Raw genomic sequence first — 21591 nt, forward strand, 5'->3', positions numbered from 1 at the left:
TTGAAAGGGTCCCGCTGCATATCATTTACGCGAGAGTGGGAAATAAATCCTTGGACCCCTTGCTGTGAACAAAATCAAAATTTGGACCTGCGAGCGCGCAGCCAGTGGATTCTCGTATAAAGTGGACCCCTAACCCATATAATGAGCAATTACTGGTCTGACAGCCAATTTTAAATTCAAAAACAGTCATCTAGATTTTTAATATAAAAAGCAACTGTGTAAAAAAGTGCATCGTGCTTGTGCTTGTGCTCGTGAGTTTGTGATTTGGGAATATGCATGCATTGAGCTAAAGTTACACTTTCGGAGTATGAATGCCTTGGAGGATTTTGACGTTTCCACCACGTGCGCAATCCGGTTGGCCGCGCAGAACCTATCCAAATGACTTGAAAACGAAAATCGGATTAATTGCAATTACGTGGGAGATTATAAAGGCGAGTGTTGTCATGCTCTAAACAGTCACAAAGACATCTGGTCACTCCCTCCTTACGCGCGCGCAAGCGGATAAACTGAAGCGCTCAGTGATTGACGGTGGGAGTGCGATTGCCCTGCTGAGGTTGAGCTGGAGACACGAGAATCGCGATTTCAAAAAGACCGTCTGTTGGTACAGATGCTTTTTTTTTTTACTTTATGTACTTTAAAACCGCTTGCAGAAACGTATGAGAATTGTTCAAAATTGTCTTTTTAAGACGCGTGCGATTGCAGTAATAGTTGGACGCTTGGCCATATTTTTCTTTGCAGAGTGAAATATTCTCTCCACTCGCAGAGCACCGGGAAGCATGTTTTACTTTCACTGTCCTCCACAGTTAGAAGGAGAGTGCTGCAGGACCAACACATGTAAGTACGGTTCATTTCTTTTGTAAGAATGGAGTTTTATCTAAAATGTTATCTTTGTAATTTTATACGTATTTCAAAAACAGAAAAAAAATATTAAAGCGCGTTCTGTGGCTGTTTTATATAGTTCTATAATTGATATTTATATTGTGCATTTTATTTCACAATCAAAGTTACTTAATAATTAGCCTATGTTTGGGTTTGTTTTACGGTGTTTAAGGTTTTGCCACATGGTAACGTGATCGAGAGGCTTGACAGCCGCCCAGCTGAGACTTTTTGTTGCAGTCTGTCTGAGAACAGATGTTAGATGTCATGCCTTTCAAGTGGCATTTTGGTGGTCACGGTTTCTCATTGTGTAAAGTGATAATTCAGGTCTCTAGCAGATGAATACAATGAATCAACTGTTCCCTGTGAATTAGTCTATCACGATTGAGTGAGAGGCAACCGATGGAATCATATTTTCCGTCTCATTTAGGGCTATAAGAAAATGTATATTTTTATTCCATAGAATTGTTGTGTTTTAAAAGTGTCGCGTTACTGTTTTAAATAGTGAACACAAATGGGTTTGGGAATCACGCCTCTGGAGACTTTGATGACGGGTTTCTGCGCAGAAAACAACGCAGAAACAGGACAACCTTCACTTTACAACAGGTATCCAGTCAATGAGGAGCAAGATTTCTGGATACAAAATAGAACCACTGTTCTGAAACTTATTTATGACATAATGCTTTATAAACGTCCAGTGTGTGTGTGTGTGTTTTAGGACTATAGGCATGCCTTGTGTAGATGCACATAAACATACATTTATATGGCGAATATCGCCTTCTGGAAGTAAACTTTCTCTTTTATTTGTAAAGCAAAAACCAAGCATTTGCTTATTAACCATTAATAAGGTGACATGACATTAATGGAAAAAAATGTAAGAGGAAAGGCCGAAGAGGCCTGTTTCCTTTGAACAAATGTTTAATCGATTTAAACTGCCACGATAATTTCTGTTATTTGTAACGCATTTTTAAAACAGTAATTGAAAAGTGTTTGAAAAAGTGTAAGGACTTTTCTACCACTTCAGGCAGCAGTTAAACAATTTTAGTTCGTTTTACAGTGCACTACGCATGAACATTCATTATCAGCCCATGCTAATGCAAAAAAAGACATTTCTCTCTGAATTATAAAGCATAAATTGGTGAAATGAATGTGTAAAATATGTTGTACAGTTGGAGGCTCTGGAGGCGGTTTTTGCACAGACCCACTATCCAGATGTGTTCACGAGAGAAGAGCTGGCTATGAAAATCAACCTAACAGAGGCTCGCGTCCAGGTGAGACACTTTCCCTCGACTGTCCTGATCCAGAGATGTAACGAATACATCACGCAAAAAAAGCGCTCTGAGCACGTTTGGCCAAAGAAAGTAAATGAAGCCACTCTGTCATTTCCGCGATGCGCTTTAATAACATCAACATAATGTGGGATATTAGATTAGGTTGATTAATCGGTCATTCATAATTAACTAGTGGTAATGTTCTACACTAATTTGCCCTCGTCTCTAAGGTATAAAAATTGCTTAGATGCACTGCCATTTCCGTGTTTCAGCAAATGGAGAGAGGATGCGGTGCTTTTCGAACAAGACAAACGTCCCGAGAACGATTGTGCTCGGTTATAAAGCGCTCGTGCACCTGAAACCTCCGATTTCATATTCTGCGGCCTTGCAAAACATCCGTGGTAATATCAAGTTGGCCACATGTAATTGCATTCAATGTGTCTGTATGTAATTTCCTGCATTCCAGATTTGCTTTTGGGTTTCCTTCTGAGCTCAGATCTAATTGTGGGAAATATAATAGTTTCCCTTTTGTTCCCCAGGGTCATCTTACTATCGCTTAAAACCAATGACTGCGACGCGATAATGGAATTCGCTGCTGTAAATTAGGGATTGTAAACAAATTATTTCTCTCTAATCGGATTACCCGATTCCTATTATTAAATCTAAACATGAATCGGTCGCAGCATGCAGGGATATTAAACTTACATTATTATTAGGAAATAAATTTTCTTTTTGTTGTAGTATAGTGGGCGCCCACCGTTTTTAAAGTGTCAATTGGCTTGTGCTGCATTAAGAACAAACTGCAAATTGAGATTAATGGTGCAATTATGGAGCATTCAGTGCTGGGGGATCATGACTTCTAGCTGGAAGGTGCAGGGGTGAGATAATGTTGCCACAATTACATTGTGAATATTGTTGTCCTGCCAGTAAACTGTTGTGTCATTATGTGGAGAGAGCAGCTATATGTGTGTGGTGTTCTGTTCGTTCGCATCATTGTAACTTTGCACAATGCTGGCCGGGCGCTGGAGATATGGCTGCATTATGCAACCTTTCCCATTCAAATATGATTAATGCGTTAGAGAGCACAGACTTAATCGAATCTGATGTTGTCAAACAATCACTAAATAGAGAAATAAACGACTTCATCATGGTTCTCTCTCAGAAGCAAGGAGACTGTCAGTAGGAAGTCATTAAAAAATGATAATGAAAAATTGCTCAATTAAATGTTGTTATAGGCAATGACCTTCATTCAATTAACATACAAGAACTTCGCTGCATATGTTCAGCAATTGTGTTCGTGAAGTTTCAAATAAGTCACCGGCTTGTTAGATTTTGCAGCACATTTCAGAAATGAGCACCGAGTGCAAATAATAATTCTAATACTTACTGCAACTTAACAAGTGACATTTTAGATTGGGTTTCAACAGAGGATGTTCTCACACACAAAAAATTCTGTTATTTATTCACCCTAATACTGTATGACTTTTTTCTTCTGTGTGTTGCACAAAAGGAGATGTTAGCCAGAATTATATATATTTTTCCCTCTCCACAGAATAATTCAATTCATACAGGTTTGGAATAACATGAAAGAAAATAAATGACAACAGTATTTTCATCAAACCTTTCTCATCTGCTTTCTCTTTAGGTATGGTTCCAAAATCGAAGAGCAAAGTGGAGAAAAACAGAGAGAGGAACTTCAGACCAGGAGGGAAGCAAAGAACAAATGAATGACGGCACCCCTCCTGCACGCAACCTCAACCAGTCTCCTGTGGACCACAGCAGAAATAAGAAAGAACCAATGGAACTACAGCAGAAGTGTGTAGATCATCGAATTAAATGTCCATTTAGGATATATGTTTGTTTTTGTCAAGAGATGTAATGCCAAACTCTTTCCTTTATGCACAGTATTAACAGAGTGGTGGGTTCAGGTGGACCTTTTTTCCCATCTTGTCTGCCTGGGACTCTGCTGAACACAGCCACTTACGCACAAGCCCTTTCACAAGTGGCAACTCTAAAAGGTAAGATCCAGCATCTACTGCATGTCATCATGAAAACCTGTCAGGTAGGTTTGATATTTTAGATTTTTTTTTTTACTGCAACCAATGTGGATGAAAACAGAGCATATTGTTATCATATTTTGTTGCCTCTGAATATATATATTTAGAAACGTAGATAGATTGCATTACCTTATGAGACCTTATTATAACAAATAATACCTTATTTTAAAGTGCAATAGATAGATTGATCAGAACTGGAATTTGTAGGCTGTGTTGTCTGTTATCCTGTGTTGTAAAAAAAAAACATATATAATGATAAAGGACATAAGCTACCCGTTATGACACACTATTCTGCTCTCATTAGGAAGTCCATTGTGTTCCTGCTGTGTGCCTGACCCAATGGGCCTCTCCTTCCTGCCACCATATGGGTGCCAGAGTAACCGGACAGCCAGTGTCGCAGCCCTGCGGATGAAAGCCAGGGAACATTCGGAGGCGGTGCTGCAGTCAGCCAACCTGCTGGGGGCAGGGTCTACAGCCGGGCCCGGAGCAGGTCCAGGGGTCGGGCTGGGCCAAAGCACTGTTTCTGTAGGAGGAAGCGATTCCAGTTCTAACTCCGGTACCTCTAAGATCACATCACTACGGAGAACTCCAGACAAACATCTGCACTGCCATAAGGAGGGTCCGGATAAGAAATGAAGGAGTCTTGTTTTTGTTTTTTTCCTAATTTGAGGACACGCTTTGGACGAAGGATTTATAATTAAACATTGAATGCCTGCTGCCTCTTTTTTGAGAGCACTGACATACCCGGCACAGGACGGTGTTAAGTGCAATCCCTTGTTGTGTATTTTGCGTGTATGTGTCAAACTATTAATTCAACTGTAATTTTTCCTCTCCTTGTTCACTTTTACTCATGATTCTTGCCATTGGTTTTCCCTCTTCGGGTGTATGTGGGCACCTGGCGCTTAATTCATTTTTTTGTGGCGGAATGACTTTTGGACAGGCTGTGTGGTAAAAGAAAACTCCCTGGTTGCCAATGTGAACATTTCATTTTTCACAATCCACTTTGATGTTTGACTTGTGTACTGTGAAGTCAGGTGATGATAGCCATTCTGCATTGTGTCAAGATATATGCCATGCTGAAATATAAATGTACTAATGTGAAATAATATATGTAAGATAATATCAAGGACAGAACTGTATATTAAGTGGTTTGTCATGTTTTATGATATGATCTGGGTAACTCTTATTCATGCTGATGTGATGGCAACTGACATCGCTCGTGTCATCGCATCTGTACGTCTGTGATAGACTGCAAGAGTTCTGGTCCTGTTTTGACATGTTCTATAAAACAATTAAACATGTAGGCAATCATGTACATCTCCTGTTGCCTATTGCTCACACCATCTGGCTATGATCAATTATTAATTAGTTCACAAGCGGTAGGGCTGCAAAAATGGAAGCATTATTATTATTTATTTACCTTAAAGTACATCATGACTTTCTCATATCACATAGCTATTTTATATGCGTCCCATGATGGCAATGATGTGATAGGTGCTAATTATATGGAACGCTCAGCTGTCATTAGGGTTTTAAGCAGCTTATTGCCACTTTTGTAGGAATTCGTTTTGTTATTTTCTTTGTATCAAAAAATATAAACAAAACCACACTGTTTTAGATTATAAGTTCTATTATATGATGAGGAATAGTCATTTAGGAGCATATGAAATATCAAATAGGTTATTAAAAGAAAACGTGAGCACCTTTTTACAAAGAAACATTGCAATAGTGGAAAAGCAACTTAGTTTAAGAACACAACTGTGCTACCTTTGAAAAGAAGCTGGACTGATTAAATTCTCGTCCTTGAGGATTTTCAGGAAATTACTTTTGATAGTCAATAACACAATTGAGTAAACTGCACACACATTAGCATTAATAATTGATGCTGAATTATGTATTATCACAAAGTAGTGATTTAATTATTCATGATGTGACACCCTGGTGACAAAGCAGAGCCAGATAATGTCAAAAGTCTTCCTGATGAAACGGTGCAGCTTGGCATTTACTTGTTTGGAGACAATAATATATGCTTTGTTCAAAATATGTGTGAAAATAAGGTATTATTTAGGCTGAACTTTAAAAAAAAACAAGAAAACACCTTTTTTTTTCTTTTTTTTTTTGCTAGAAATAGGAACGATGACAATAATAGAAAATTTTACTATTATAATACAAATAAAGTTAGAGAAAGTTAAAAGTATGACCAGGCCACAAATATTATTAATTAGCAGGCATGGCATCATCTCCATATAATAAGCAGAATTACAATTACTCATAACATGACATTAAGTGCGAAACATTCAAACAGATGAAAGACTGCACTGAATCTGCAACAATATACTGAAAATAACTGTACATGTTCTTCATACTCATCAAACTAGTGAAAATTATTTGTGCTGTTTTTAATGCCAGATTTGATCAATTTGGTTGAACTAGGCCTATACAGGTACATCTAAAATAGTTTATAGATAAGAATTACATATAAAAATATTCTTAAAATATTAATTAAATAATGATTAAAGATGATTAATCTTTATTATTAAATAAAGATTAGGCATCATAAACGTAAATATTAAATCAGAAGTTATACAGTAACAAACAAAGCAGAACTAGTAAAGATCATGTCACACCCAGTAAAGTCCTACGTTATTAACACACACATTTAGCTTTTTTATAATTAGCTTATTTTTATCACTCATCGGTCATCAAAAAAGAGACCATCTTCTATGAAACAGGTAAAACGCAGTGCTTCTGAAATCTGTGTCTTCACAGCACCCTCTTGATTGACAGATTGATCACTTCCATCAAACAACATGCCGTGAGGGCGAGTGGCTGACGAAGTTTTCACCAATATGCATACTGGATAAGTATGAATTTATACATGTAGCCTTAGTGATTTATTAATATGTATACTAGTATGTACACCTACATACACTAAGTGTTTCAAAATATTGTCAAATGTTCGCTCTTTTACAGATCCCCAAAATGTACTCGATGTACTTTTTTCTGTGCTGATCAATTTTGTATTGAATTGCTGAAGGGCTTGTCCCTTTTTTAGTAGCCAGTAGCCTTTTGTTTACTTTTTTTTATTATGCAATAACAAAACAACAATTACAAAGACAAAGAGAGAACAACAAAAAAACAATGAGGGTTACAAACAATAATCCAAAGCATACTAAATTATCTTATAAGACTAACACCATAAGAGAGTCTTACATGCAATAGAATTATTAGAGTTACTCAACGAGTTTACATATCAAAATCTTTCCTGAAAATAAAAAAATAAGGAGTTTTCTTTGAAAATTTACATTTAACCTTTTGTTTACATGAGCATACTCGCTGGTGATAGTCAGAAGCAGGTGGTATTAGGGGGCGGGACATGGTCAAGAGAGCGTTTGATTGGACAAAATGAGTGTGTTCAGGATGAGTCACTTAATATTTTTACTTTATTTTCCCGGGAGAGTCATTCTAAATTACACGACTCTTTCACTGAGCAATTAATTGAATACATTTTTACATTTGTAATTTGACAGGAGTGTGCTCATGTAATCCTGTCAATCGAAGTGCAAATTATGTTGTATCAGATCTATTTAAATAATTAAATATTATATATGTTTTATTAGTTAAACAGTCCATGGGAATGTTAGACATTGAGTTTAATCTCCAGCATGGACAGCAAGCGAAATATGTTTATCTAGCAATTTGTCAAAACCAGGCAAGACACTGGTCACAACGATCACAGTTTTCTTACATCTAAACCTAAAACATGTTTGCTCCATATGTCCTCAGTATGTTTCTCTCAGACAATAGAAACACTATTGTAAGTGCACATTGCATCGGCTGATAAAGATGTCTCCACTTTGAGAAAACCCAACTCAGGGGAAAAAATCAATTTAGACACTGTTGCTGTTGTTAATCTTTTTTTTCTCTTCCAAAATGAATTCCCACACAGCAAGCAAACAGAGAAACAAATGGCCTGTGGTGGTTTTAAGTAATTTAGAGTTATTGTAGTAGTATTTTTAGAAGATTGTTCGTAACATTCATTGCACGTGGATTATTGATTATTCAGTGCAGTAATTCATTCTATTATGAGAAGCATTGTTACATCAAATTAACTGGAGAGAGGCCAAGCAAGCCTAAAAAACCCTAAACTAAAGTAAATAATGACACAAATCATTTGTTTCAAATTCTGTTTGAATGAAGTTAATGAGTTCTTTTGTTGCATTAATGATACATTGTCAGTGAAGTCATATCCAAACTCTGGTGCTCCATATGGGCCTCCTGCATAGGTCAAGATATGGTCAACATTTGTGCAGTTATCACAGCTGCCTGCACTTACATAAACAAAGATCAATAACTCACTACATTTATTTTGACTGGGAAAGATAAGACAGAATGGATCTGATTATGCTTAAATGTTTTCTTACACAGTGTTGAATATTTATTATGACCATTTGAATTACTGCAGTGTCACAGGACGAAATAAAATAGTTATTTTAAAATAATTATCAGTCAGATTTGTTTAATAAAAAACAAATAGATATTACAGATATAGAGATATCTGTAACAATTTATTGATTTACTAGAGAATCTAGTTTGTACATACAAAGTGCAATGCACTCTTTGTCCACTAGAGTGGTCTATTGCGCATATACTGAATTCACTCAAACCCACAAATACAGTATATCACAGCACTGGGGTAAAGAATGCAATGAAGCTCATTCTCAAGTTTACATTTGATATTACCTGCATTTTTCTAAAAACCTTTTTTTAATGTTTTTTAATGCATTAGCTGTTTAAAGGGATCTGTGTGAGAAAACAACAGTCAACCAACAAATTGTGATTTCACATCTTTCTTTAATGATGATGTAATGAGTTTCTGAAAGACTGTAAAAGTAGTACATTGCAAGTAGTTGTTTATAAGGCAATCATTTTATAGTCATACATCAGCAACCATGGCAAGGTAAAGACAGACCACCCCTTTTTAATACGTAACCTGCCAAAGCACATCAAGAGAAAAGTTGTTTTAATATGGCAAGTACTGAGTTTTAAACATGACAAACTTAGTGTACAATTTTCATGCATACTGCGGGCCATTTGGAAAACTTGATAAAGCTTGAATTTTATTCTGGCTGGGTCTAAGGATAACCTTAGCATTACCATTAAAAAGTCACTTTAAAAATATACTTCCCCTGAATCTACAGTGTGCTCTGTGGCCATGGTCTTTATTGTTTTATAAACAAGTACACTGCAAAATTATTTTCAACATAACATAATTAATTGGAATGCTTCACAGTTCTTCCCTTGACTTTTTTGAAAATAGCCCCTGCCTAACACAATTACGGTCATCTCAGCTACAAAACAATGCGATTTAACAGCAATCCTTAAATACAAATCAAAAACAATTTTAAGAACTCTTTTAACTTATTTAAAAGTCACATTTAAATAGCTTAGATATACAGTCATTTAGCTTCATATTTGTGTACAAACAGTATTTACCTATCTAAACAACCAACTTTACTCGTCATGTGCTCTCCATTGCAAAGTCCTCTAATTCACTCATAGTTATAATATCTGTGTGTCTCTCAATGTTGTCGATACTGTTTTCTGCATTCAAAGATGGATTGTGAATTTGCTCTTGTGACCCGTACAGCATATCAGGGTATTGCTGGGAATCTCTGCTGCTATTCTGCAGATAAACATTCTGTCTCAACAGTTCACCACTGCTCTCAAGCGTATCCTGGTTGTCTGCTGGTGGTGGCATTTCAGATGATGACCTCAAGGGTGGTAATGAAGACGCAGCCATTGGCAGAAACCCACGATACAGCATGTAGGGAGTGTTCAACCCTAACCCTAACGATGCTGGCTGTGTTAGAGCACCCTGAGACCTCTGACGGACATTCAGCTGTACGTATTTACCAGTTTCCGGGTCATAAAATGTCTTTGTCTTAACTGGTAATGGTACATCCACCATGAAGTACTGCCCTGAGTTTGGGTCTTGCAAAAGCTTTCTCTGTGTCATGGGGAAAGGTTGGGCAACTATACTGTGAGCAGGGGGGGTGTAATTTGGCTGGATGTCATACTGTGACAGAGGAGGTGAGGCTTGTACCGCTAGATCTGTTGACAGTGTGTCTGAAGGTGAAGAGGGCACACCGGAGACATTTCTGATTGAGTTGGACTCTAGCTGTTCTTGGTTTTCAGGTGCCATCTTGGGGGTCTCTGCTTTCTTCATACGCCTCGTTGTAAGTCTTTGTGCTCGCCGAAGAGCTTTTTCAGATTTTGGGGGCACCACTGGAGGTCGACCGAATGGCCTTATATCACTACAGGCTGACTCTGGTCTTTCATAGCAGGCTGATTCTGATCGTTCGTAACAGGCGGACGCAGGCCTTTGGTAGGTGTCTCTGTAACTGTCACGCTTGGGCATGAATGCCAAACTTATGTTGGTCACATCTGTGAGGCTCGCTGCACAGTTCTCCACATCCTCTGACATTGTGCTGATGACAGAACGAGTTTCTTCTTCCTCAAAATGTTGGCTCCTTCTCTGATAGCTCTTTGATTGTTTTGTTGCGTATTCTGCTGAGGGCAAGTTGTTGTCTTTTAATTTATGGAGCTGATGGGCAGCAATAGCTGGTTCATGTAAGACTGGAGGGTTAGTAGACTCTTTGGGGTGAATTTCATCTTCTTTCTCTGAACCAGTCAAGTGTTCTTTTGGCGAGCCAATCCTGAAGTCTTCAGAAAATGACCTGTGAAAGCGTGGCTTGACAGTTTTGGTCACAGAAGATGTTCTGATGGTATTATCCTTTACTCTGAACAAGATGGGTTTCCCCATGGCTGGAGAAGAAGAGTTGGATCGTGGTCCTGTCGCATAAACTTTACCGTAGTCCGTCAGACTTTGCAAAAACGAGCCATCTTCCTTTTTCTCTTCCTCCGGTTTTTCAGATGAGTCTGTGTTTTGAGACATTTTGAGACTTGGAGGAGGTGGGTCAGGTGCTTCTTTTGGCTTTTTTTCAGTGTCAAGAGCATTCACTGTGTAATATTGTAGTTCTTCCATTTCTTCTCCAGGTGGTGATGCCATATTTACTTGGTTGTCTGCTGCTTTTACAGTGCCAGACGATGACAAGTTTGCAAGAGATTCTTGTCTTCCATAATGAGAAAGATTTCCCTTTTCAGTTGTTTTATCATGAGTCATTTGTCTTGATCTGCTTATGGTACCTTCGGCTTGCAAAGGTACACTTTGGGGATTTTTGGACTGATAAATTTGGCTCCTTTCTCCTCTGTTTGGATGCTCCATGAAAGTTGGTTTAGTGTTTGATTCCTTATGATTTATTAGAGCCCTTGGTTGGGTGCCCTTTGATGCAGCTTCATCTTGTGAACCTGAAGCTACCAGTAATACAGGTTTTAGTTGAACTGTATTGGGAATCAAGAGGTTTTGTTTTTGAGGTAACGTCTCTTTCTCTGTTTGTTTTTTAAATTGTGAAGATTTTTGCTTGAGATTTTGACCTTTCTCCATTGAAATATTGTCTCTTTTAGATTCTCCCCCTATATCTGACACATTTCCATATAAGTCTTTATGAATTCCTAAAACTGGCTGATCATAACTGTTGTAGAAGTCCATTTTGGGGAATATATCAAGCTCTTTTGCATCGTCTTCAGCAGAGATAACTTTCAATCTAGCATAGTCCGCGATAGCTGATATTTCTGGCCTAGTCACTTTCTTGTTCCTCTGAGTAGCCTCTGGTTTGGATAATATACCTTCTTTCCTTGTGTCCTGTTGATTTAACCGAGCATGCTCTTGTTCATATCTTGCACTTCCTTTTGTTTCTGGCTGATACTGGTTTGTATTAGTCTGATCAGTCTCCGTAGCTTCAACATTTCTTTCTTTCTTTCCTCTGAGGATGCTTCTGTTTTCATTAACTTTCAAATTACAATCATTTTGACTTAATACAGGGTCTTCTTTCTTCCTTTTGTCACTGTTCAGTGGGGGTTGTTTATTATCATAGACTTTTATATCCTGAGTCCCAACTGCTCCTTGTCTTGGATTAAATTCTGTCTTTTCTAATTTACTTGGACTGTCTTTGTTAAGTGGTGTGATTTCTTTTCCAACATCATGTTTATTTGTACGTGCCATTTCAGTATGCCCTGCCATATTATTCACAGTTTTGGGTTCATTTTGGACTGTAAGAGGCTTCACTGGTAAGTTCTTTTGCTCAGTAAAGTCTTTTTCACCCACAAGTTCAGTCATGATGGCTCCTTTCTTTCCTTTCGGGTTTTCTTTCTTTATCACTTCATGTTGGTTTTTGTGGCCTGCCATGAATTCCTTGTTTGATGACACTTCCTCTGTAGACACTTTAATGTCCTCTAAGTGAATTTTTGGGACTTCAAAAGAGGCCTCGTCTTGTTTTACAACAGTACACACATCCTCACCAATACTGCTAACTTTATCCCTATAATTATTAACATGTGTTGCAGCGCCATCTTTTAAAACCATCTTCATCCTGTTTATAATTTCATTACTCGTGTTAAATTCAACTTGTAACTTCTCTTGTGACCTTTTCTCCCCTCCTTTCTCATCCCCCTTTACATTCTTTTGCAGAGTTTGAGCATCTTTGACTGAGACAGATTCTTGTTTCATGGCCATTAAAGGATCCTTTTGTTTTGCCTCATGCACAGTTTTCTCAACTTTTGAGTTAAATGTTTCTCTTCCGTGTATTTTATTCTTTTCCACCTTTTGAGGCTTCTTTTTAGCTTGGGGTATCGTCATTTCGGGAATTGTACTTTCAACGAGTTTAGTGTTGACTGCATCCTTTGCCATGGATGAAATGGGTGCCTTTAAAACCTCTTTCTTTTTTGCTCTTGTTGATTCATCCGTTGTTGCAGGTTGTTTAGCTGTCTGGGATACATTCTCAGTTTTCTTTGGGGACTCTCTAGAATTAGGTAAATCATCAAGAACGTTTCCTTTCATTTTCAGACTTTGCACTTTATCAGTGTTTCTCACTTGCTCCTCAACTTTCTTTTCCTTCAGCTCAATATCATTTCCCCTTCTTTGCCTTGATGGTTCAACGTGAGTATCTTGATCTTGTTTGACATTTTCTGCATCTTTGAGTATTAGGGTAGCATGTCTTGTAGAATGGCCAAACTTTGGTGTACTGATTCCTGTACTCTGTTGCTTTTCAGCCATGTTGCTGGAATGAGCTATTGATGTGGTATCATAGTGTTGCACTTTTACTTGCTTGATATCGCTCTCAGTCCCCTTTAAAGGTTGATTTGTAATGGATGCTTGCTGATCAGAAACCTCTCTGGAGTCATCTGAATGTGTTTGTGTTGTATCTGAGCATTTCTCTTTGGAAGGCAGAGGTCTGTTCATTCCATGATTTATTGATTTGTGTGACAGGTCAGTTTCATTCTCCTCCTTTTCTTTTTGTTCTCTCTCATCCTGCATATGTTTTGATGTGAGATGACCATGCTCTCTGACCGGTAACCCATATTTAGCTAAGAGGTCCTCATATGATGTTCCGATCCTTCCTGTGATGCTTGCCTTATCTGTACTTTCACACTTTCCAATCATGTCTTCTTTTTCTTCAGTGTTTGAAGAAACTTCGGTCTGTCTGTCAACATCATGTTCATTTTCCATTCTCTTGTTTTTAATACAAAAGCTTTCATCCTTCAAATATTTCTCAGTTTCAACAGAACACTCCTCTTCTTGTTTTACTGGATTTTGTTGCTCATCAGTATGACACTTGCTTGACACACAAATAGTATAGATCATAGGTTCATCATCTGAAGCGGTTTCTGTTTTGCTTGAGACACAAATACTGTAAATCATGGGTTCCTCTCTAGGTTCTTCATTGCTTGGTATAAGAATAGTGATGTTTGATGTATCTGCTGTGGATTCTACAATCTGTGTTAAAACAGGCTGTGTATTATTCTTTTGAGTTGCAACCTCCTCTACAATTACCTCATGTTGGGGGGAAACATTTGCCTTTGGTGCATCTTCAGCTGATTTTTGGGGTTTGGAATTGGTCGGGTTTACTTCTTGAGACTTTTCTGTGGATTTTTGTGGATTGTTTTTCTCATGTGATATTTCTAACGGTCTGGGAAATTCTTGTTCTTGTTTTGAGCTCGCATTTTCTGTAATTTTCTCTTTGTGTTGACTGTTATTTACTACTTCTGAATCATCTTTTATTCTTGACATGCTCTGATGGCTTTTAGGGAGTTCATTCTTGTCAAATGAGACCAGAGTCTTTGTATTTTCATCATCTTGATGGAGTTCTTTTTGCTGACAGCTTTCTTTTACTTCAGCTGAAGCTATTTGTGTTAGTGATTCTTCTTCTGTTTCTAGTTTTGAGTGACTCTCCAGCATTTGGTTATTACAGCTATTAGAGGTAGTTTCTACAGCTATTGCTTGTGGAGTGTTGTTTTGTTGCTTAGTCAAGTCATTTTCCTGTGTTATATTGTTTTTGTTTATTAATGCTTGTCCGTCATCATTATAAGGTTTTAGTATTTCTGGCTCCCTGTTTATTTGTGAGGCCAGGTCATTTGTTGGCCCAGAGTGGATTCTGACTGTATTGTCTGTTGATGACACCTCTGAATCTGAATTGACCCCAGAATTGTGTTTGTAGGTTCTATTTATAAGCTGCTCTGGATCTACATTCAATGTATTGGTTTGAAGGTTTGAGGTGAGCTCTGATTTGGCAGGTTTCATTAGTCGTTTAGCAGGTGGAATCCCATTTTTAAACTTCATGTCACTTGATGAGGATGTCAGTTGACTAGCTGTAATCCCAGAGCTATTTTTGATTGGTTCATTTTTAGACTGCTCCATGGCAGCAGTAATCTTACTTTTAAGATGTACATTAGCTTCCTCAACCGTGGGTGTGTTTTTCTCCAATCCCAAACCGCTGTTTGATTTTGTAGTTTTGTTGCTTGTAACATGTAAGTCTTTGATTATATCAGTAGGTATAGTCACAGCTTTTTCAGAGGAAGTATACTTACTCTGTTTAACTCCATACAAATTTTCTTTCTGATCATGCTGAATTGTTTGTTTTTCATTATGCAGTGCAGGTGGATTATGGGAAATGTAGTTCTCTCTGTATGTCTTGACTGCAGCTGTCAAATGACCTGACATCGATTCACTTGGTGACATTTCATGACTTTGCTTTGTCGATTCCTTATTAGTGTTTATATCCTCTGAGCTTGTCATACTTATTTGTTTATCTTCTGAGATTCTGGATGGCTGGTAGTTTTTATGGACATTATTTTCCACTGTTGCTCTTCTGTCCAGAGTTTCTTTCATCTCCTTATCGTCAGCTGGATGTTTGTCTTTCTGCCTTTCTATAGTCAAAGGTTTGTATTTTACATTCTCATCCTTCTTTTCTGATATTGCATTCTGATTATCTTCAAAATTAAGAGGTTGTATTTCCGTTGATGGTGGAGATCTATTCTTGGGATGATCGTTGTGCAATTTAATTTGTTCTTTGCACTGGGTTACACTGGAATACGTGATATCTTGAAACAAATGATTCAGCTTGTCTGCTGTGATTTCCCGCTTTACAGAATGGCCTTCTTGACCATCATTATTGATAATCCCTCTTGTTTTTGTTGAATTTCTCGCAAGAATGCCTTGTTTGGCAAGTCCCTTTTCTTTAATCGCTGATATTTCTTTTTGAGCATGTGCTTTCAATTTCGACGTCAGTATTTCTTGTTTACTTTGGCCTCTTTCCTTGTAAGAAAGCACCCTTGTTGTGACCTTGTCAGTATCTTTACTCATTGTTCTGTCTTTTCTGTCAGTGCTAATATTTGTTTCATTTGTATTTTGAAAATCACTTCTCACATAACCAGGTGATGGACTTGTAATCTCCTGCACTTTGTAGCCTTGTTGTTCTTGCTCTTTTACAGGCTCTGTTATGGTTAGTTTTTCAGCTGTATCATATTTAATTGGATTTTGTGTGTTTTCTGATTTAGCCAAAACAAATGTATTATCTCTTAACCTTCTTGCTTGCTCATTATCTCTAACGGCAAGAATATCATTAATGCTGAACCTGTCTTCTTGTTTAGTTGGTAAATTTGTATTATTTTGATGTGAGGTGACAATGTTAGGGACGACTGAATCTTTATCCTGCAAAGCAGGATTTGGTGCACTGTTGTTGGTGGAAAACTCATTTTGAAGTGTGTGTAGTATACTTGAAGATGTATTGTAGATTGTATAACTCTTGGCACCAGATTGTTCAATCACCTCTGATTGTTTCTGTGCCCATACACTTTCCTTAGTGTGTCTATCTTCACTTGTTGATGACATGTGCCACTGTTTGTTAGGCTCATACCTGTAAGGCTGATAAGAGTACAATCCTTCATTATTTTGACATTTATAGTTTTGTAAAGGTGCGTGAGCTCTCTGATCAAATGTATTTTGTGTCGCCATGGTGTTAAAAGAAGAATTTTGCTCTGGTACTCCTTTAACAAAATCACTTTTGACACTGAAGCTTTGTAAACCACCATAAACTTCCATTAGAGGAGATGTTTTGTTCTGGAGACTGTTTTTTGTTATTCCATACGATTCAGTAGACTTTGAAAATTTGTTTAACTGGTTGTCATGTATAGATTTTTCACTGTAAGATGTTTTCCTGGGTGATATTGTATCTTCCCTGAACTCTTTCTCTTCCTCCTTTGCAAGTCGACCAAGTTTAATGTCATCATTCACTTTTTGCATGTATGTTTCCTTTCGGACAGAATAGCTGTCATTGGCAAAATATTGCTTAGCGGTGGCCTTTCTCTGTTTGTCCATCTCAATCAGTGCTGCTATTTCTCCTCTAAATGGCCGTGATTCAGATCTGCCATCTGTTTCCTTGACTGAACCAGTGTGGTCCCAAGGATATATTTCTTTAACAGCCTCATTTTGACTATATTCAGTAAATGTTTTTCTTCCAAAATCCTTTCTTTGTTTTAGATCATTTTGATTTGCGTTATCACTCTGGCCGTATCGCTCTGATGTTTGAGCAGGCAAAGAATGTGTTGGTAGGTAAGCCTTTGGAAGCACATTTGCTATTTCTGGCCTAGCAGGAATAAAAGTACCATTGAGGTCTATTAATTGACCTTCTGAAGTCAGAGAGCTTTTATCCAGTACTGAAGGATTGTGTGTTGAGAGTCCTATGTTAGCCAGCGGATCTGTGCTGGGAGAGCGACCCTCTGAACTTCCACGGAACGATTTGTAATTAGCGATTCTGTCCTGAATTTGAGGTGAAGTTAATGTCAAATTATCATATGATCCAAAGCCATCGGTATAATCTTTAGGGGTGATAGGAGCTACACTGGGCTCTCGAATTAGGTTACATGAGGCTACATCCGTTCCAATCAAATTCTCCTGAGCAGTTTCTTGGGATACAAAAATATCTGAAAATCTGGATTCTCGGCCCTCCAGCTTTGAGGTCTGCTTATTTCGATCTGTTATTTCCAGCCCTTTAAATCTTGTGGGACTGTACGTACTCTTCACTCTTTTTCGGTTGTCTTTGAGGTTGAACAGCAGACTAGTAGCTTTAGATTTGTAGCTGTCACGCGGATGTTTGACATCAGTCTGAAGTTTAGGGTCAGTTTCACCCTGGGAAGAATAATCAGAAACAGAAGGAGTGTGTGCAAACTGCAGGATCTCAGACGTCTCTGTTTCTTGTCTCGTGTGAATAACCGGTGTGAGGAGCTGAGTGATGTTGAACGGTGTCACACTGCTAGGCAAGTTGCTCTCGACCACTATCTCATGTGTAACTTTGTTATTGCTTAGAAAATTTGAATCCGGCCTACATGTTCTCTCATTAGTAGGCGAGACTGTGGAGGGCCGGTTGCCTGGAAGTTTGTTCCTTACAAAGCTATTGTTTTTCTTCCAAGGCGGATAGTTGGAAGCCATCTCAGATTCACACCTCTTCTCAATCGCGGAGGCTTTCTGGACAACCGTGGACCTGGACCGCTGGCTAGCCACAACGTCCTGAATTTGTCTCTGATTGAAGCGCCTACTTTCACACGGAGAGTTTGGAATTCTGTGGTTGTCTTTCAGCTCTTTGTACATGGGAGAATCATACCATCGTGGGAATTCATTAGCCGACATAAACCCTGACACCATCGTACTTTGGAAGGAAAACCTGTTGTACTCTTCCCAAAGCTGGAAGGGACTGAATTCACTATGGAAGAAACAGTTTGTAGAGTTCACTGCCTTGAACTTACTTTTCGAAGATTTCATCAGGACTGTTGTGTCCATCTGTGCCACTGCGGCAGCCACGTCGGATGTGTAAAAATGGTTTCTGTAAGACTGAAAGGGGCCGGACTTAAAATTCAGCTGGTATCCTGAAGAGAACTCAGAGAGTTTCCTTTGGATGTTTAGCATAGCTGATTTGTCCCATGATTCACTGCCAAAGTCTCTATACCTATCCCTTGGCAGAATAATGTCACATTTCCCACTGTCTTGGTAACACTCCCCTGAACTAAAGGCTTTGATTAGAGATGACACTCTGGATGTGCTCCTGCTCTGCTGCAACGTCACCTCCTTGGAGCCATTGTTCATATAAGCCAAGCTTCCATCTCTGAAAGCCTGTTCCTGATGGGTTACATTCACATAGGAATGCTGGAATGTTGAGGCCATCTCAGATTGTACTTCTGCCTCCCCATATTGTTGAACGCTGCATGAAAATGCCTCATGGGAGATTGTCTTTTGCTGGGTTTCCTCTGCAAACGCCTTATGTCGTTCAGTAGGAGACGAGGAGAATTCCGAGTCATTGTAAATAGCCTCCTCTCCAATGCATAGGCTCCTAAAGGCACGATCGGTGAGGTTGCTCACCTCCCTGTCTGTGTCGTCCATAAAGCTGCCGCTGCTGGATGTGTCACTGAGGCCATCAGAGTATTTGTGGTGGCCCTGCATGCTTCCCCGCTGGCCTGTGTGGCGCTTTTCCAGGGAGCTCATTTCAAGCGCTCAATCTCGTGGACTCGGCACAGTTGTCCCTGTCAGTCTTGAGATGGCTGACGCAGGGTGTCTTGCATTTAAGTAGTTCACCTTCTAAGAGGTGATCAAAATGCCTTCCTTTCCTGCAAAAGTACCAGAGATACATAAACTTGTAGTTCACTGTAGTTGTAAGTTCTTGAAAATCACACTGCTATTGCTGAGTGATTCAGATGTCTAGTAATTCAGATTTTATCATGAAGTATGACATCCAAACTGTCTTTGACCTTTAAATCTGATGTGAGTCGAGCCGCACCTCTGCCTTGCATACTGCATATATCACGTGAAGTATATTTAGAGAAGGAAACTGCTTCCCATGCTTACACAGGATCACATATTAACCTTCTCTGACACTTGCTTACATGCTAAAATGGGTCCCACTGGAACACCCTGCATATGGACTTCAATGGTAGTACTGGTAGAATTATATAAATATTTGGTTGAAGTATTGCATCCAATATTAGATCATTAAAATGTTAGTATGCTTCGAAGCAAGTAGAACTGTTCACTTTACGCATTTTGACGTTACATATTACAAAAAGGCACGTTTAACGTTGTGAAAATTGAATAAATATAATTAAATATGGATTCTTTTAATATTTTGCCTTTTATGCAGAGCAGTATTCACAACACCAAATGTAATGGCAATTATTTCTAGATTCTTTGCTAATTGCTGGGGAATAGCTATAAATACTTCCCCCACATCAGTGTGGTTACAAATTTAAACACATGCGAGTAAAAATAAATTCCCCTGATCCTTTGAAACATGCAAAAGACATTTCAGTGAGAATACCTCTGCAATGTCTTTTCTTGGTGTTGATATATATATATATATATATATATATATATATATATATATTGTATATACATACACACACACACACAGAGATTTTAATTAGAATTATTACTTTGAGATGAAGTGTTGTCAGAATGATTAAATAACATCAAGGAAGTTTTCTAATCTTTAGATGATAATATTATTCATTCATTTTATTTACTGAAGGCTGATTCGTCTAGTCCACATAACTCTTTCATTCTTCTCCCTCCCTGTCCTGCCTTCACAGAGAAATTGGGAAATTACTGATGCTACTTTCATACAGGGCTTGTAACCACCACAGACACATCCTCTTAATATTCAGAATAATGCTCAAAGAATTTTTTTCAATGATAGATTCTTAAACATTTACGTTTATTTATTTATTTTACATTTGGTTACATCCTTGCTTAGTAATATGAAAACAAAATAATAAATAGTAGTTAGGGTTACAATGGATGTACATTATTAATTTATTAAAGCTAGATAAACAAAACTTTAAAACATAATTGCAATAGAAATATGTCATACTTTGCATCATAAATCAACAATCTCATTTTAACATTACAATTTCTTTTGTTGCTTTAAAAATATATTTTGTATTATGATACTCATATCCACATAAATCAACATATTCTTTGTTGTTCAATTACATATTTCTATAAACTATATAATAAAAAATATTTGAGTTAGAATTTAACACCTTACATAAACTATATTCACATAACATTCTGAACACAATTTGTGCTTTTTTTTCTTACCTTTTGCTCTTATATCTCATTTTTTAGTGCTTTAGAAAGAAGCTATTCCTTATCCGTTGCATAGGTGCAGCAAAAAGATCTCTTCAACAATGCTTTTGCTGGGCTCTCCTTAAGGTTGATAAAGTGCAGACATAAAGGCCACTTTGTACAAGGGCCCCGGCGGGGCTAAAGCAACGAGGGTTCAGAAGTAGAAACACGCTGAAATAGCAGTGGCATCAGGTAGAGACGATCGAGCTGGAAACATGGGATGATGGCTTGAGACAGCACACGTATTGGAATAACCATGTGGTGTCAAGTGTCAAGTAGATGAAAAAAACACAAGCCTGTAATTCTGTGGTGCCATGTCAGGCCTTAATAGTCAAAATTACACTGAAGCACCATTGAAGTTTACAATGCCAGTAGAAAAAAAACCCTGTTGTTTGTGGCATAACATGCATCCACTTGTAGAGTTGTTGTGGTGGATAGCCTATATCTAACCAGATGAACATGTGCCCACGGTGTAAAAATAGCCTCTTGCTTCACTAACAAGTGTCAATCATTTCTTTTGGCTGAACCGTGCTTTAGACTTGTCAACAGATGATATCTGATCCCTCTTTGGGATTTTAAGAGTTAAGGATGTCCATTCAGTATTTTTACCCCAATTTATAATTGTACTTAATATAAAACAAATACAGTCCCAGTCAGCCTAGTAACTGTCAGTTATTAAAGTCTAAGAAAATTGTCTAAACTGGACAGTCTCTGTTGCCAGTTAACTTAATAAAAGGGGGTAATAGAAGGGTCACAATAGGAGGGGGAGCTCCTCCTCCTCTCAGTCAATCAATTTTCAAATGTCCCCCTGATGTCA

At 38.1% G+C, this 21591-nt stretch overlaps 1 protein-coding gene across 1 annotated transcript; it reads left to right on the top strand.

Moving 5' to 3' along the window:
* Window positions 1–520: 520 nt before the first annotated feature.
* Window positions 521–5544, top strand: LOC306884267 (dorsal root ganglia homeobox protein-like). Its single transcript, XM_079440005.1, has 6 exons — window positions 521–834; window positions 1382–1482; window positions 2046–2147; window positions 3793–3962; window positions 4053–4165; window positions 4509–5544. Exons 1-6 carry the CDS (start codon window positions 777–779, stop codon window positions 4838–4840), a joined length of 876 nt encoding a protein of 291 aa, XP_079296131.1. The 5' UTR covers window positions 521–776; the 3' UTR covers window positions 4841–5544.
* The last annotated feature ends 16047 nt before the right edge of the window (window positions 5545–21591 follow it).

The sequence above is a fragment of the Barbus barbus genome (genome assembly GCF_936440315.1).
Source record: "Barbus barbus genome assembly, chromosome: 18".
In the NCBI taxonomy this organism is placed as follows: domain Eukaryota; kingdom Metazoa; phylum Chordata; class Actinopteri; order Cypriniformes; family Cyprinidae; genus Barbus; species Barbus barbus.